This window comes from Salvelinus alpinus, chromosome 10 (genome assembly GCF_045679555.1).
Source record: "Salvelinus alpinus chromosome 10, SLU_Salpinus.1, whole genome shotgun sequence".
Taxonomy (NCBI): Eukaryota; Metazoa; Chordata; class Actinopteri; order Salmoniformes; family Salmonidae; genus Salvelinus; species Salvelinus alpinus.
The window spans coordinates 57,363,265-57,380,764 of NC_092095.1; the positions used below are offsets into that span (position 1 = coordinate 57,363,265).

The window sequence follows — 17,500 nt, forward strand, 5'->3', positions numbered from 1 at the left end:
TTCCCTGGGTTCCTGCTGCTGCCATGCTGGTCAACAGCTACCTGATGTTAAAACTGTCTGCCATCACCTGGATACGCTTCGCTGTCTGGTGTTTCCTAGGTGTGTTACTGGAGAGATGAGTGGATGGATGAATGGATGGATGGATTGATGGATGGATGAATGGATGGATGAATGGATGGATGAAGGTACATGTATACAGTGGGGAGAACAAGTATTTGATACACTGCCGATTTTGCAGGTTTTCCTACTTACAAAGCATGTAGAGGTCTGTAATTTTTATCATAGGTACACTTCAACTGTGAGAGACGGAATCTAAAACAAAAATCCAGAAAATCACATTGTATGATTTTTAAGTAATTAATTTGCATTTTATTGCATGACATAAGTATTTGATACATCAGAAAAGCAGAACTTAATATTTGGTACAGAAACCTTTGTTTGCAATTACAGAGATCATACGTTTCCTGTAGTTCTTGACCAGGTTTGCACACACTGCAGCAGGGATTTTGGCCCACTCCTCCATACAGACCTTCTCCAGATCCTTCAGGTTTCGGGGCTGTCGCTGGGCAATACGGAATTTCAGCTCCCTCCAAAGATTTTCTATTGGATTCAGGTCTGGAGACTGGCTAGACCACTCCAGGAACTTGAGATGCTTCTTACGGAGCCACTCCTTAGTTGCCCTGGCTGTGTGTTTCGGGTCGTTGTCATGCTGGAAGACCCAGCCACGACCCATCTTCAATGCTCTTACTGAGGGAAGGAGGTTGTTGGCCAAGATCTTGCGATACATGGCCCCATCCATCCTCCCCTCAATACGGTGCAGTCGTCCTGTCCCCTTTGCAGAAAAGCAGCCCCAAAGAATGATGTTTCCACCTCCATGCTTCACGTTTGGGATGGGTTCTTGGGGTTGTACTCATCCTTCTTCTTCCTCCAAACACAGCGAGTGGAGTTTAGACCAAAAAGTTATATTTTTGTCTCATCAGACCACATGACCTTCTCCCATTCCTCCTCTGGATCATCCAGATGGTCATTGGCAAACTTCAGACGGGCCTGGACATGCGCTGGCTTGAGCAGGGGGACCTTGCGTGCGCTGCAGGATTTTAATCCATGACGGCGTAGTGTGTTACTAATGGTTTTCTTTGAGACTGTGGTCCCAGCTCTCTTCAGGTCATTGACCAGGTCCTGCCGTGTAGTTCTGGGCTGATCCCTCACCTTCCTCATGATCATTGATGCCCCACGAGGTGATATCTTGCATGGAGCCCCAGACCGAGGGTGATTGACCGTCATCTGAACTTCTTCCATTTTCTAATAATTGCGCCAACAGTTGTTGCCTTCTCACCAAGCTGCTTGCCTATTGTCCTGTAGCCCATCCCAGCCTTGTGCAGGTCTACAATTTTATCCCTGATGTCCTTACACAGCTCTCTGGTCTTGGCCATTGTGGAGAGGTTGGAGTCTGTTTGATTGAGTGTGTGGACAGGTGTCTTTTATACAGGTAACGAGTTCAAACAGGTGCAGTTAATACAGGTAATGAGTGGAGAACAGGAGGGCTTCTTAAAGAAAAACTAACAGGTCTGTGAGAGCCGGAATTCTTACTGGTTGGTAGGTGATCAAATACTTATGTCATGCAATAAAATGCAAATTAATTACTTAAAAATCATACAATGTGATTTTCTGGATTTTTGTTTTAGATTCCGTCTCTCACAGTTGAAGTGTACCTATGATAAAAATTACAGACCTCTACATGCTTTGTAAGTAGGAAAACCTGCAAAATCGGTGGTGTATCAAATACTTGTTCTCCCCACTGTATATGTACCACATACTCTAACACTGTGTGAGTGTGTGTGTGCACGTGCGTGTGTTTGTATACATGTGTGTATGTGTGTACGTATGCATGTGTGTGTGTGTGTGTGTGCGCGTCTCACCCTGCGTGTTGGTGTGTGTCTCCCCTTCAGGTATCCTGATCTACTTTGGCTATGGGATGTGGAACAGTACTTTGGAGATCAGGTCCAGGGAGCAGGAGGTCCATGCGTCTACATACCAGCGCTACGATGGTCACCATGCCGGGGTGGACGACGGCTTCTCAGGCTTCAGCGTTGACGACGACCTCTACCCCCCTAGCAACAACGACCCCTGGGCCGCACCAGACGGTGTCGACGGGTCAGGGCTGGTACCCCCCAAGGCTGATGATGATGATTGGACGGTTCCGAAGGGAGGAGCTAAGAGAGCGTTAGCGGAGGAGGACCCAGTGGATTTCTGAGAAGAAAGGAATGATGGACGGATGGACAGATGTTTCCGAGAGGATTGATAGATGTTACTGTTGTAAACACCTGAATGTACTGCCGGCTGCCTGCCTGCCTGCCTGCCTGCCTGCCGGGTGTGTGTGTGTGTGTGTGTGTGTGTGTGTGTGTGTGTGTGTGTGTGTGTGTGTGTGTGTGTGTGTGTGTGTGTGTGTGTGTGTGTGTGTGTGTGTGTGTGTGTGTGTGTGTGTGTGTGTGTGTGTGTGTGTGTGTGTCTGTGTCTGTGTCTGTGTCTGTGTCTGTGTCTGTGTGTCTGTGTGAATGTTTGTGTGGGTCCCTTGTTACTTATTTAAAAACTTTTTTTTCTTTCATTGAGGAAATATGATCCTATGGAGGAAAGCTGTAGACTACCAATCAGAAACAGTGGGCGGGGTCTTTGGGTTGATTTGGTGATGGGCATACAGTGAAGGTATTTTCCTCTCACTATAGACAGTCCAGAGTGATGACAGACGGGGAGCGACGAGTCAGCATTTCCTGGTTCACCACACACACAGGAAGCTGTCAGAGCGCTGAGACGAAGTCACTTCCTGTCACTGGTCCAGGTGTCTCTGCTGCTTCTCTCATCTCACGGAGAGGAAACTAGCTGCACACACACACAGACACACTTCGACACACACCCGCCTCTCCGGTCTCTATCTGGGAAGGAGAGGGGCTGATGGGGTTTTTGTGTCACATAGTAATTGGACTTTGCTTGCAATAGTGCCTTCATCTGTGTGTGCACGCGTGTGTGTTTTTCTTTTGGCTGTGTGTGTGTGCATGCGTGCGTGTGTGTGTACGCTTTTACACCTTGTATCTATGTCCCCTTCAGGGTCTTACCAGTGGAGTGTGTTTGTGACTTATTTTGCTCCATCCCACTCTCTATGAATCCCCCCCCCCCCACAAGCCCCTGTTGCTGCGTTACTAGAGCTCAGAATGAAAAGCTTCTAAATGACAGATTTGTTGTACACAGAGTTATGGACGCCTCCCTGCTCTGCTCTACCTACAGGTGTGCTAAATTTCCAAATGAATGTTACTATATTAGAAAGAAGACGAGATGAGAATTGCTCTCACATCAGACAAATATCTCTGAGTGTTTAGTCACATAGAACCCTCTAATTCTATGGTCTCCACCCCCTTGGGGAAGCCTTACTTGTCAAATGCACTAAACTCCTACTCTCCACGACCCCTAACCGCTGACTTCTATCCCTAACCACACTACCTAGGGTTCTCTCTGCTGTTCAGGGGTGGGCTCGCTTGTGTTGCCCAGTGAAACACACACACACACACACACACACACACACACACACACACACACACACACACACACACACACACACACACACACACACACACACACACACACACACACACACACACACAGTTCAGCTGAACCCAAAACCAGAAAGGGGCTTCAGTAGGTACTCTGTGCTCCTTAGTTGTACTGTAAATATTATGTCTCTGTGTGTGTGTGTGCGTGTGCACGCGCGCACGCGCGCATGTGTGTGTGTGTGCGCGTGTGTGTGTGTGTGTTCCATGCCTGTGGCTATGTAACGTGGCTGGCTGGCGAATGTGATAGCATGCTAATGTGTATAGCATGGTTGTAGATGTTGTATTTGCATGTGGTGACCGACAGCTAAGAGACATTATAGAACTAACAGCACCCTACTCCAAGCTGACCCCTGACCCCTGATAAGGGAAACTATAGGGTGAAGGGGACTGGTCGATCTGGAACTGGGGTATGATATATAGCAAATTTAGAAGGTGGTGGTTCTTTGGTTTCATCTCCACCCCTCACCACCGCTCACTCCACCCCTTACCCCCACACCCTGTGTTTACAAAGCAAGCCAAAGTCCACAACATTTGTTAACTTTGTAGAGAACAAAATAACCATGAGAATCCAATAGACCATAGCCCTGTACAATAGATTGAAGTCACTCACGGTATATTAGAAGGTTCTACCGTAACCCTATACGTTCTGCTTATAAACGGTTAATAATCACTACAACAGGGTTTGTTTAGGTCAAACTGAATGATGAATGATAACTATTCAATCAGGATCCACCTGGAACCAAATTTAAAAAGACCCAAATAATGTCATTTTTCTATTGATGCAGTTTACTAAGGGTTAAACACATATCTAATAATGGTTTAGAAGCCATTTTTAAGCAGAATTCAAGTTGTACTGAAACCACTTGGTAGAGTAGACACATGCAATTACATTCACTAGCTAGAGTAAATACATACAGTTACATCCAACAGCATCGACACAAAAACACGAGGAAAAACTATCAAACAAAAATATGAGTATTTTTCTACTGCTGGGTCTCGCCCACACCTATCCCTAACCACACTACCCAGGTCCTCCAATGGTGGGCCTCCACAGTAAGTGGGTGAGGTTTATCCACTTTCACTTCTTGTGTTTCGCCCAATCAGAGCTCAGCTTGGGAGGAAACGGCAAAAGCTTATATTTTTAACTACTTCTATCTCTAGTCGTATAAGGTTAAGTTAAAAAAATATGTATTTTCTTTTAACATTTATTACAGTCTAAAGTAGGCAAATTAGAAGGTTATAAAAACATTAAAAAACAATAAAATACTATTTTATTACAACACTAAAGAGAATGTTGCCACTGTTGCTTTTAAAGTCTGAGGTGCTGTTTGTTTGTTCATTTTGTCTCGGGAGAAGGTGTGCCATGTTTCTGTCCACTTCCTGGTATTCAATCATAATGCATTCCGTTTTGAACCGCACAGAACGTCAACAATCTTCCTACCAGCTTCCTAAAGCCCATTTAGGAACGGGTGATATAAATTAACGCCAGCTATCCACATTGGTTAAATTGCTGGTTTACTCAATAGGTCAATGAAATGCACTGCGATTGAATTCCTGCCTCTCTCTCTCCTGCTGTGGCTGGCTGTCTTTGTGGGATGTTGAGACTAGCTTCAGTTTTGCTGACTAGATATTTGTTTTTCTTCTGTATATTTTTGGTATCTGAAGTTGTAAAATGTTCTGATGTATTTCTGTTATTGTTTTTGACTTCGTCTGAAATAACACCCTATCAGGACTCTGGCCAAAGTAGTGCACTATAAAGGGAATAGGGTGCCGTTTTGAATGCAGGCCCTATGTGTGTTTCAGCTCCTGAGTGCACTTGTTTAAGCTGAGTTGTCGATATCGCCTCCATGCAACAATGAAACATTATTTATTGCAAATATGAACCGGACTGGCTCTGTTTTTGTCACAGAAACACGCATGAACACACACACACACACGCACACACACACACACACTGCTACATAGAGGAGGATATGATAGGACCGTGTGTATCAGTGTATCACAGGGAACAGAGCCTTCTGTGCTCAGCTAACCAGGACAAGGTCAGAGTCACACCACTGATAACACACTTTATAACAATGCCCTAGGTGAACACACACACACACACAAATACACACGTCTGTGTCGTCATTCAGTGCGAAGAACAGACAGTTCACGAAGCCAGATGTGCTTCCGGGAACACAGACTAGGATTACGGATTACATCAGTACATCAGTGCTACACTTCCTGTGTTTTTGGGTCAGATTGAACCAGAGCACCAGTGATAATACCTCTGATGTCAGTGTTTATTTTGCTAGAGTTAGGGAAACACGGCTGGAGACGGGGAGAGAGTAGATGATTCCTGTGTGTGTGTGTGTGTGTGTGTGTGTGTGTGTGTGTGTGTGTGTGTGTGTGTGTGTGTGTGTGTGTGTGTGTGTGTGTGTGTGTGTGTGTGTGTGTGTGTGTGTGTGTGTGTGTGTGTGTGTGTGTGTGTGTGTGTGTGTGTGTTTGGTGGTGGTGTTTGAACATTTGACAGAAATGGGGCAGTTAGCTAGTCATTTAACTTGACATGAAAAACATTGGGACTTTGAAATTATTATTATTATTAGTATTAACCAAATGACATTTTTATTTATTACAGAAAATCGAACAAAAACACTGGGATAGCACAACATAGCACAATAATTTAACCAAGATAAACACGTTCAAGGAACATTTCTGTGTTTTAACAAAGAGTTATTGCTAGAACTACAGAGAGGGAGTGTTACTGTATAGACCGCATATGAACAAACACATCTGAAATGACACCCCAGTGTGCTGCGTTAATATTGGCAAGAGACACATACTATGTAGTGTTTACCCCATCTGTCCTTTGTAGTGCACTATATAGGATAGGGTGTCATTAGAGATGCAGAGGTCTAGACGTGAAAAAGGGAGGGACCATGTTGCCAGAGATATGAAACCTGGAGACATAGAAACAGTACACATCCTCTGCTACAGATGCGGATCAAACAGGAAATGAATAATGTTATCTTAACAATTCTAGTTGTAGTTCTCTTTGTCAAAAACATCATTTATTCATTACTGCCACTCAAGCCCTCTAGGGTCTCGATTCAATCCGTAGCGCTAAAGATCTGCGCTATAGCGCGTTAGAAATTGAAAGGCAATGTTCCCGCGTTAGCAGAGACTGCGTTCACGGTCAACGCTGCATACAGTATAAATGGATTAGCTGACAACGTCACGAAAACGATGTGCGCGCTTCCATGGGGCAGAAGTCAGCGTGTTGTTGTGATTCTGGATGGCCAGATTGTTAGGCCAACCCTATCACTAACCGTTCCATCAGGCTGAAGAAACTGACTTGGCAGTGTTTGAGAGAAGGGCTACATTGCCGTTTGATCGGTTTGTCATCGTATAATAAAACTATATAATAATAAATGTCCTTACCACATGACTGTTGGAACACAGGTAGGTACCCACATAATGAGCAATGCATAATCAACAATAATAAACATACAAGACATGGTAATTATCAAAAAACAAAAAATCATGACAGTCTTTATTAAAAAAGGTACGCTTTATTTTCTATAAAATGCACTGATAGGTGTACAGTACTTTCCATACACAGTAATCCTTAATTGTAGAACAAAGAACCCTAATCCTAACCCTAGCATTCATTGTAGAACAAAGAACCCTAACCCTAGCCTTCATTGTAGAACATAGAACATAGAACCCTAACCCTAGCCTTCATTGTAGAACAAAGAACCCTAACCCTAGCCTTCATTGTAGAACATAGAACATAGAACCCTAACCCTAGCCTTCATTGTAGAACAAAGAACCCTAACCCTAGCCTTCATTGTAGAACATAGAACATAGAACCCTAACCCTAGCCTTCATTGTAGAACAAAGAACCCTAACCCTAGCCTTCATTGTAGAACATAGAACATAGAACCCTAACCCTAGCCTTCATTGTAGAACAAAGAACCCTAACCCTAGCCTTCATTGTAGAACAAAGCACCCTAACCCTAGCCTTCATTGTAGAACAAAGAACCCTAACCCTAGTCTTCATTATAAAATAAAGCACCCTAACCCTAGCCTTCATTGTAGAACAAAGAACCCTAACCCTAGCCTTCATTGTAAAATAAAGAACCCTAACTCTAACCCTAGCCTTCATTGTAAAACAAACAACCCTAACCCTAGCCTTCATTATAGAACAAAGAACCCTAACCCTAGCCTTCATTGTAGAACAAAGAACCCTATCCCTAACCCTAGCCTTCATTGTAGAACAAAGAACCCTAACCCTAACCCTAGCCTTCATTGTAGAACAAATAACCCTAACCCTAGCATTCATTGTAGAACAAAGAACCCTAACATTAGTCTTCATTGTAAAATAAGAACCCTAAGCCTAGTCTTCATTGTAAAATAAACAACCCTAACCCTAGCCTTCATTGTAAAATAAAGAACCCTAACCCTAGCCTTCATTGTAAAATAAAGAACCCTAACCCTAGCCTTCATTGTAAAATATAGAACCCTAACCCTAGCCTTCATTGTAAAATAAAGAACCCTAACCCTAGCCTTCATTGTAAAATAAAGAACCCTAACCCTAGCCTTCATTGTAAAATATAGAACCCTAACCCTAGCCTTCATTGTAAAATATAGAACTCTAACCCTAGCCTTCATTGTAAAATAAAGAACTCTAACCCTAGCCTTCATTGTAGAACAAAGATATGAAAATAAGTCCTTCATCAGAGCAGGGTTGTCCCGATCAGGACCCCTTGGTTTCTCTTCAGGCACCAGGTTAGACGCCGCTCTGCGTTACACAACACTGGTCTGTGTGTGTGTGTGTGTGTGTGTGTGTGTGTGTGTATGTGCATCATGTACTTCATGTGTGTCTAAACATGGGCACTCTTGGCGTGGTTAGTGGAGGGTGGAACAGGGTTGCCAGGCCCCTGTCCTTTGGAGTAGTAGAACCTGTTGTTGTCATGGTGATTGTAGGGTTGGGACGGTTCAGTAGAACAGCAGGTGATCATGGCCCCTCCCAGGAGACAGAAGGCCGTGCCCACCCAGCCAGCGTACAGGCTGAACCCAAACGACATGAGTCCCTGGTCCTGGTGGGCTCCGATAGGAAACCATACTGTGGACACCCCCCCACACAGAGCTATACAGGAAGGGGAGATTTAGATTAACGGACACATTTAATACACATAGAACGTTCTACTTTTTCCGTCCTTTTTAACTCTGCTTTGTTGGGAAAGGGCTCGTAGAGTCAGCATTTCACGGTAAAGTCTACACCTGTTGTATTCGCCGCATGTGACATATACAATTTGATTTTGATTTGATTATAAACACGCATGTATACTGAACAAAATTATAAACACAACATGCAACCATTTTACTCAGTTACAGTTCATATAAGGAAATCAGTCAATTTAAATAAATAAATTAGACCTTAATCTATGGATTTCACATGACTGGGCAGGGACGCAGCCATGGGTGGGCCTGGGAGGGCATAGGCCCACCCACTTGGGAGCCAGGGGCAGCCAATCAAAATTAGTTTTTCCACACAAAAGGGCTTTATTACAGACAGAAATACTCCTCAATTTTATCAGCTGTCCGGGAGGCTGGTCTCAGACGATCCCACAGGTGAAGAAGACGGATGTGGAGGCCGGTTGGATGTACTGCCAAATTTTATAAAACAATGTTGGAGGCGGCTTATGGTATGGTAGAGAAATGAACATTCAATTCTCTGGCAACAGTGGTGGACATTCCTGCAGTCAGCATGCCAATTGCTCGCTCCCTCACAACTTGAGACATCTGTGGCATTGTTATGTGTGACAAAACAGCACATTTTAGAGTGGTCTTTTATGTGTCCAGCACAAGGTGCACCTCTGTAATGATCATGCTGTTTAATCAGCTTCTTGATATGCCACACCTGTCAGCTGGACGGATTATCTTGGCAAAGGAGAAATGCTCACTAACAGGGATGTAAACAGATTTCTGTACAAAATATTAGAGAACTAATCTTTTTGTACTTTTGCAACATTTCTGGGATCTTTTATTTCAGCTCATGAAACATGGGACCAACACTTTACATGTTGCGTTTATATTTTTGTACAATATACAGTATAACTTTTAGGTAAATATAGTACTTATTGGAGTATATACCACATTGTACACACACACACACACACACACACACACACACACACACACACACACACACACACACACACACACACACACACACACACACACACACACACACACACACACACACACACACACACACACACACACACACACACACACATACGATGGACATCATGTGGAACAGGGTGTTGGAAAACTGGACAGTGAAAAGCAGATCAAACACATTTTATATTGTGTCAAACAACAAATGGGAAAATATTTTCCAGCAGGAGGGATCAGGGTGTGGACGAGGTGGGTGGGGAGGAATGGTGGTCTGGGGGATGGGTTGAACTGTGGGGAATTGTGTGTGTACATGTGTGGGTGTATGTCTGTGGGAGTTAGGGGAGAGAGGAAGGGGAAAGACGGATGGCTGGGAGGGGTGAGAGGGAGGGAGAATGGGGGGGTTAAGGGTCAAGGTTAGACCTGGGGCTGGGGCTGGGGGTTTATATAAGTATGACCATATGTTGTAATGTGTGTGCAAACATCTGTGCTCAAGTGTCTGTCTGTCTGTCTGTATGTGTGTGTGTATTTGTGTGCGTGCGTGTGTGCGTGCGTGCGTGCGTGTGTGTGTGTGCGTGTGTGTCCAGACTTACCCACTAGCAGTATGAGAACTCCCCCAAGTAGGGATCGTTTGTTCTTGGCTGACTGAGGCTCGTCCCCCAGAGAGATGCAGGGCGTGGCTGTTAGGACCATCCCCACTGCAGGCAGCCCCAGGAGGGATCCAGTTATCATCAACGCCCTCGACGTCTGGATGTATGCTGTACACAGACACACAGAGACAGAGAGATAAACGGTATGGCCTGAAATGTGCCATAGTAATCTTGGTTTATTCCAATAGGAAAGATATCCAGGCCTTGAGTTTGAGACTAGCTGTTGTAGACTATCGGTTTAGGCTTGGGACAAACAACACCCTTTAGCTGTGAAATATTCTCGATATACCATAACCTCTTGGTCAGAGTCCACAGCCACAGCGACACAGCAGTCTGCACAGCCCTGTTATTTCTTATTTATTAACCTCAATATAGTAATAGCATCTATCTATAGTAGAGTAGAGTATAATGGTGTATAGTAGTGTAGTATAATATAGTATATTATAGTATAATATACTATAGTTTAGTGTAGTATATTAGAATATAGTATCGTGTAGTATAGTATAGTGGAGTATAGTAGAGTGTAGCAATATTTAGTTAAGCATAGTATATTGAGGTATGTTAGAGTTTAGTATAATGTACTATAGTATAGTGTAGTATTGCAGAGTGTAGTATTGTATAGCATAGTATAGTGGAGTAAAGTAGAGCATATTGTATAATATATTATAGTATATTGGAGTATAGTAGAGTATAATATAGTATAGTATAATATAGTAATGTTCTATTACCTTTAATATAGTGTTATTATGTATTACTGTATAGTATATTACAGTAGAGTATAGTATAGTATTATACAGTAGAGTAATGTTCTATTACCCGGTAGGTCCAATATCTGTGTCAGTGATATACAGTGATAGAGGGCGGTTGATATGACACATTCAGCCCACAGGCCCTTGGCTCCTAACTCGTCCATCTTCTTGCAGGTGTTCATGCCGTATTTACACGTCACTACCCAGTCGTTGGTGGCAGTGGCGATAAGGATCCCGACCCAGCCGATACAACTCATCACAAAACCGCTGAGCTGGAGACAGCTGTTCGCCATGGCAATGAGAGGTATGGTAGTCCTAGGGTAGAATAGTCTTCAAAAACTGTTTATAAAAACGTAAAATGGTCCAGGCAGTCAGAGTGACTCAAGACGGTCAATTGGACAGTCCACAGCCCAAATAGTCCAAAAACAACTGATGATACTTTAAAGATACGTTGAAGCTTGTGTGAAAGTAGACTCGCTTGCCAGACTCACAACGCCTGTGGGACTATTGTGAAAGGAATTGTAATGATTTCAAAATAGTCCCGTGTTGTACAAACCCTGGAGAAAACTGTAAAACAGAAGAAAATGACAGCCAAATGCTGTGTGAAGTTAGTGTGAGTTTTCGATTAGAATATTCCTCAAGAAGTAATCCAAGAACTGTGTGTTGTCTCTCCTGGGTCTGTTGTGTAGTCCTGTCAGTTTGGAGAGTCTCCACTTCTAAAGAAAAGCTTCGGCACTTTTCCATTCGTTTTATAGTAGAGAAAAGTCTGAAAAAAACTACCTGGAAACTTCTAACCAATCGGAGGGATGGAGAGAAATATAAAAATACTCTCTCTCTCTCTCTCTCTTTCTCTCTCTCTCTCTCTCTCAAAATTATTTGTAAAGTGTTACTGCCCTCTCCTGGCCATTGAAAATCCTGTCAGTTCTAGGTATGTCCACCAGGGGGTGGACATACCTGGTGCTGCCTCTGGTACTTCAGGCATGAGGAGGGTACAACTTATTGGTCCCCATGTTCAGCTACCTTTATAGACTCCTGCTCAGGAGTCTGAAGGGACTTCATCAGAATTACTCATTAATTTAATGGAGTAGTCATCCCACAGGGGAGTTAGGGAGACAGAGACAGGAAGAGGGAGAAGAAGGAGAGAGAGAGGCAGGAAGAAGGAGAGAGAGAGGAAGATAGAGAACGATGATGTAGTAGGAGCAAGGCATCATGGGAATGGGAATATTATGGTAATGAGGATGATCAGAATGTCAGGATGACAGTGAAGGATGATGGGATTTCAGCTCTCCTGGTGTGTGTGTGTGCGTGTGTGTGCGTGTGTGTGTGGCCTTTAAATCAGAGAGAGGAGGAGAAGGAGCGTAACGAAGTGACTCTTAGTCTTTCACTATGACAGCTCTGTCACTACAGCAGAGTGGCTGTCATCAGGAGGAGGGCTGCATTCTAGCAACACAGTCATTATGAAATGAAACATTACTGAAACTTAGGTGTGAAGGACAAGTAAGACACCCGTTAAATACTGGGATTATTGAATTGTGCTGTTCATTACACAATGGTATGTGTCTGTATTTTGCATATTTACATATTCACTGTTTAAGGCTTGGAATCTACAGGTGTGGGTGTCGTTAGAGTTGTGGCTTATCAGAAGAGGAGCCTCTAACGTTTTACTAAAACACTTGAGTCACCTTGACCTCGATGACATTAGGCTTACTATGAATTAAATGACCAGGTTTTTCCCTTCAGAATTGGACTGTTTCTTGAACTGTTACCTTTCAAGGGCAAAAGCCAGAGGAGGCTGGTAAGACTGTGGATTATAGTTGTATTTAGGATTGAGCTAATAACAGCTGTTTTATTCATATGGGGTTAAATCAATCCACAATGTAGCTAATACATGTTATTCAAAACTAGAGCGACCATCATAGAGATGATATTATCATTATGCAGCATGTAGGAAGTAACCGTCCTAGAGATGATATTATCATTATGCAGAATGTAGGAAGTAACCGTCCTAGAGATGATATTATCATTATGCAGCATGTAGGAAGTAACCATCCTAGAGATGATATTATCATTATGCAGCATGTAGGAAGTAACCATCCTAGAGATGATATTATCATTATGTAGCATGTAGGAAGTAACCATCATAGAGATGATATTATCATTATGCAGCATGTAGGAAGTAACCATCATAGAGATGATATTATCATTATGCAGCATGTAGGAAGTAACCATCATAGAGATGATATTATCATTATGCAGAATGTAGGAAGTAACCATCATAGAGATGATATTATCATTATGCAGCATGTAGGAAGTAACCATCATAGAGATGATATTATCATTATGCAGCATGTAGGAAGTAACCATCATAGAGATGATATTATCATTATGCAGCATGTAGGAAGTAACCATCATAGAGATGATATTATCATTATGCAGAATGTAGGAAGTAACCATCATAGAGATGATATTATCATTATGCAGAATGTAGGAAGTAACCATCATAGAGATGATATTATCATTATGCAGCATGTAAGATGTAACCATCCTAGAGATGATATTATCATTATGCAGCATGTAAGATGTAACCATCCTAGAGATGATATTATCATTATTCAGAATGTAGGAAGTAACCATCCTAGAGATGATATTATCATTATTCAGAATGTAGGAAGTAACCATCCTAGAGATGATATTATCATTATGCAGCATGTAGGAAGTAACCATCATAGAGATGATATTATCATTATTCAGAATGTAGGAAGTAACCGTCCTAGAGATGATATTATCATTATGCAGCATGTAGGAAGTAACCATCATAGAGATGATATTATCATTATGCAGAATGTAGGAAGTAACCATCCTAGAGATGATATTATCATTATTCAGAATGTAGGAAGTAACCGTCCTAGAGATGATATTATCATTATTCAGAATTGTAGGTCTATATAGGAAGTAACCATCCTAGAGATGATATTATCATTATGCAGCATGTAGGAAGTAACCATCCTAGAGATGATATTATCATTATGCAGAATGTAGGAAGTAACCGTCCTAGAGATGATATTATCATTATGCAGAATGTAGGAAGTAACCATCCTAGAGATGATATTATCATTATGCAGAATGTAGGAAGTAACCATCATAGAGATGATATTATCATTATGCAGCATGTAGGAAGTAACCATCCTAGAGATGATATTATCATTATGCAGCATGTAGGAAGTAACCATCCTAGAGATGATATTATCATTATGCAGCATGTAGGAAGTAACCATCCTAGAGATGATATTATCATTATGCAGAATGTAGGAAGTAACCATCATAGAGATGATATTATCATTATTCAGAATGTAGGATGTAACCATCCTAGAGATGATATTATCATTATGCAGAATGTAGGAAGTAACCATCCTAGAGATGATATTATCATTATGCAGCATGTAGGATGTAACCATCCTAGAGATGATATTATCATTATGCAGCATGTAGGAAGTAACCATCCTAGAGATGATATTATCATTATGCAGCATGTAGGATGTAACCATCCTAGAGATGATATTATCATTATGCAGCATGTAGGAAGTAACCATCATAGAGATGATATTATCATTATGCAGCATGTAGGAAGTAACCATCCTAGAGATGATATTATCATTATGCAGCATGTAGGAAGTAACCGTCCTAGAGATGATATTATCATTATGCAGAATGTAGGAAGTAACCATCATAGAGATGATATTATCATTATTCAGAATGTAGGATGTAACCATCCTAGAGATGATATTATCATTATGCAGAATGTAGGAAGTAACCATCCTAGAGATGATATTATCATTATGCAGCATGTAGGATGTAACCATCCTAGAGATGATATTATCATTATGCAGAATGTAGGAAGTAACCATCCTAGAGATGATATTATCATTATGCAGAATGTAGGATGTAACCATCCTAGAGATGATATTATCATTATGCAGAATGTAGGAAGTAACCGTCCTAGAGATGATATTATCATTATTCAGAATGTAGGAAGTAACCGCCCTAGAGATGATATTATCATTATGCAGAATGTAGGCCTATGTAGGAAGTAACCGTCCTAGAGATGATATTATCATTATGCAGCATGTAGGTCTGTGTAGGAAGTAAAACGTTCTAGCTGACATCTCTCCAGGTCTTCTATTCACTCACTCCCTCTATTAATATTCTGTTTCCTAACTGCTTAAATTAGCCCCCCTCTCTCTCAGCTTTGTCGTTCAAATCTCTCGTCGTCTGGAAAATAATCTTCTATCGCTTCGGTACATGATCTACCGCAGTAGAGCGGAGGAGGGAGAGAAAAGAGGAAGGAAAGGGGAAATGGGAAGTGAGGAGAGGAGGAGGAAAGGCTGTGGCGGATTAAAATAAATACAAATATAGAGGGGGAGAGGGGAGAGATTGAGAGAGAGAGAGAGAGAGAGAGAGAGAGAGAGAGAGAGAGAGAGAGAGAGAGAGAGAGAGAGAGAGAGAGAGAGGGAGAGAGGGGAAAGTGAGAGGTGAGAGAGATCTCTGAGAAAGATAAAGAGATAGAGAGAGATATAGAGAGATAAAGAGAGAGAGATTAAGAGATCTCTGATAGAGAGGGAGAGAGAGAGAGGTGAGAGAGATCTCTGAGAAAGATAAAGAGATAGAGAGAGAGAGATAAAGAGAGAGAGATAAAGAGATCTCTGATAGAGAGAGAGAGAGAGAGAGAGAGAGAGACAGAGACAGAGACAGAGACAGAGACAGAGAGAGAGAGAGAGAGAGAGAGAGAGAGAGAGAGAGAGAGAGAGAGAGAGAGAGAGAGAGAGAGAGAGAGAGAGAGACAGAGACAGAGACAGAGAGAGAGAGAGAGAGAGAGAGAGAGAGAGAGAGAGATGTCATTGAGTCATATATCATCAGAAGGATACTGCAGTGCTGGTAGTAGTTGGCATAAGGCAAGACAGTAATGGACAGAGCCGTGTATTGCAGCACGACAGTGTCTCTACAGTATCACACACACACACCTCTCCTCACGCAATCTCTGCAGTTTAGTAAAGTAATAAGATACATAGAGAGAAAGAGAGGAGAGATAGCAAGAAAGCGAGAGAGAGAGAGAGAGAGAGAGAGAGAGAGAGTGTCTAGAGGAGAGTTATGATAGACAGATCACGGGGTGAGTTTTCAGGGAAATGTCTGAATCAGGGAATCTCAAGGACTTAATCTGGGATCTCAGAGGGAGGGCGGGTGGAGGGAGAAAGGCAAAGGTGAGTGGGTGTTAGACTTGACATTAATTTACTACAGTTAGAACTACAATAGAACAGTCGGGGGATTGAATCAGAGGAATGTGAAATATAACAACAACTAAAAACTGTCTCTGTCTCTAAATCACATATGAGCAAGGAACTCACTAAAACATCAAAGTCATTAAAAAAGAGGGCAGTGAGCACACACACACACACACACACACACACACACACACACACACACACACACACACACACACACACACACACACACACACACACAGTGAGACCGTCTCAGTGGGATAGGGTCAGTCCATCAGGCATGCTAGGACAGGTCAAGGTTCACACCACTTCATGTCTCAAGGCTGGTGAACGTCCCTACATGATACCTACTAGTGCTCAATACACATCTGACTGCTACAGGTGTCGGATCTTAATTTGAGCACCCTGTTGCAGGAGAACTTTAAAGTAAGGTTTAAAAAGGCTTCTGAAGTTTGTCATTTCCACTTTAAAATGAAAAATTGATCAACCCCTACAAAAATGTCTGTCAATTATAATCCACATAATAATTCACATTTCCTTTTGCTGCAGGATTATCTTCCTGCTGTAGCAAACTGGCTCAAAGGAAGATCCTATATCTGTACCTGTGGCATGGCCTTATTTCTATTACAGCATATTGGATAACTGACATTCAACAGTTTAGGCTACTACACGATACTCAAATGTACCCTATACTCATCTATCCTACAACCTATCCTAACCTATCCTACAAATTAAAGCTTATAACGTCCTGTAGGTGCACAGGTCGAGAGACAAATTGAAGTAATCAAGGCGACAGACAGTGACACATTCAATACCACCTTGCACACTCTTGCCTGCATCCAGCTGATCTGGGGTGTAATCATTAGTCCAAACAGTTGCAAAACATTCCGTTTCACAACTAAAACGACAGATTATATTGGACAAATTCAGGTAGGTCCATTCCCGTTTCGTTCCGTTTTCTTCGGTTTAAGAAACGTTTTGCAATAGAATCGGCTGAATGAATACCCCTCTGATCACCCGCACACACAGTTCACGTTCATAGCAAACCACATAGCAAA

At 42.3% G+C, this 17,500-nt stretch overlaps 2 protein-coding genes across 2 annotated transcripts in view; one reads left to right on the forward strand and one right to left on the reverse strand.

The window, feature by feature from the left end:
- Positions 1 to 5,485, forward strand: part of slc7a14a (solute carrier family 7 member 14a) — a 34,096-nt gene extending 28,611 nt beyond the window's left edge. Inside the window, exons 11-12 of the mRNA XM_071329850.1 lie at positions 1 to 99; positions 1,950 to 5,485. The exon at positions 1 to 99 is cut by the window's left edge and continues 138 nt beyond it. Coding sequence (XP_071185951.1) covers positions 1 to 99; positions 1,950 to 2,254 — 404 coding nt within the window. The 3' untranslated portion in view covers positions 2,255 to 5,485. The remainder of the gene's footprint in view (positions 100 to 1,949) is intronic.
- Positions 5,486 to 6,192: 707 nt separating this feature from the next.
- cldn11a (claudin 11a) lies at positions 6,193 to 11,885 on the reverse strand. Its single transcript, XM_071329851.1, has 3 exons — positions 11,234 to 11,885; positions 10,361 to 10,525; positions 6,193 to 8,736 (listed from the first exon to the last, which is right to left on the reverse strand). The coding sequence occupies exons 1-3, from the start codon at positions 11,457 to 11,459 to the stop codon at positions 8,471 to 8,473; spliced, it is 657 nt and encodes a 218-aa protein (XP_071185952.1). The 5' UTR covers positions 11,460 to 11,885; the 3' UTR covers positions 6,193 to 8,470.
- Between the last annotated feature and the right edge of the window lie 5,615 nt (positions 11,886 to 17,500).

Excerpts from the sequence above, each read along its gene's own strand:
- cldn11a (XM_071329851.1), bottom strand. The coding sequence starts at position 11,459 with ATGGCGAACAGCTGTCTCCAGCTCAGCGGTTTTGTGATGAGTTGTATC. Across the intron at positions 10,526-11,233 it reads ACAGATATTGGACCTACCGG|CATACATCCAGACGTCGAGG; the intron begins GTAATAGAACAT and ends GTCTGTGTACAG. Across the intron at positions 8,737-10,360 it reads AGTTCTCATACTGCTAGTGG|CTCTGTGTGGGGGGGTGTCC; the intron begins GTAAGTCTGGAC and ends CTTCCTGTATAG.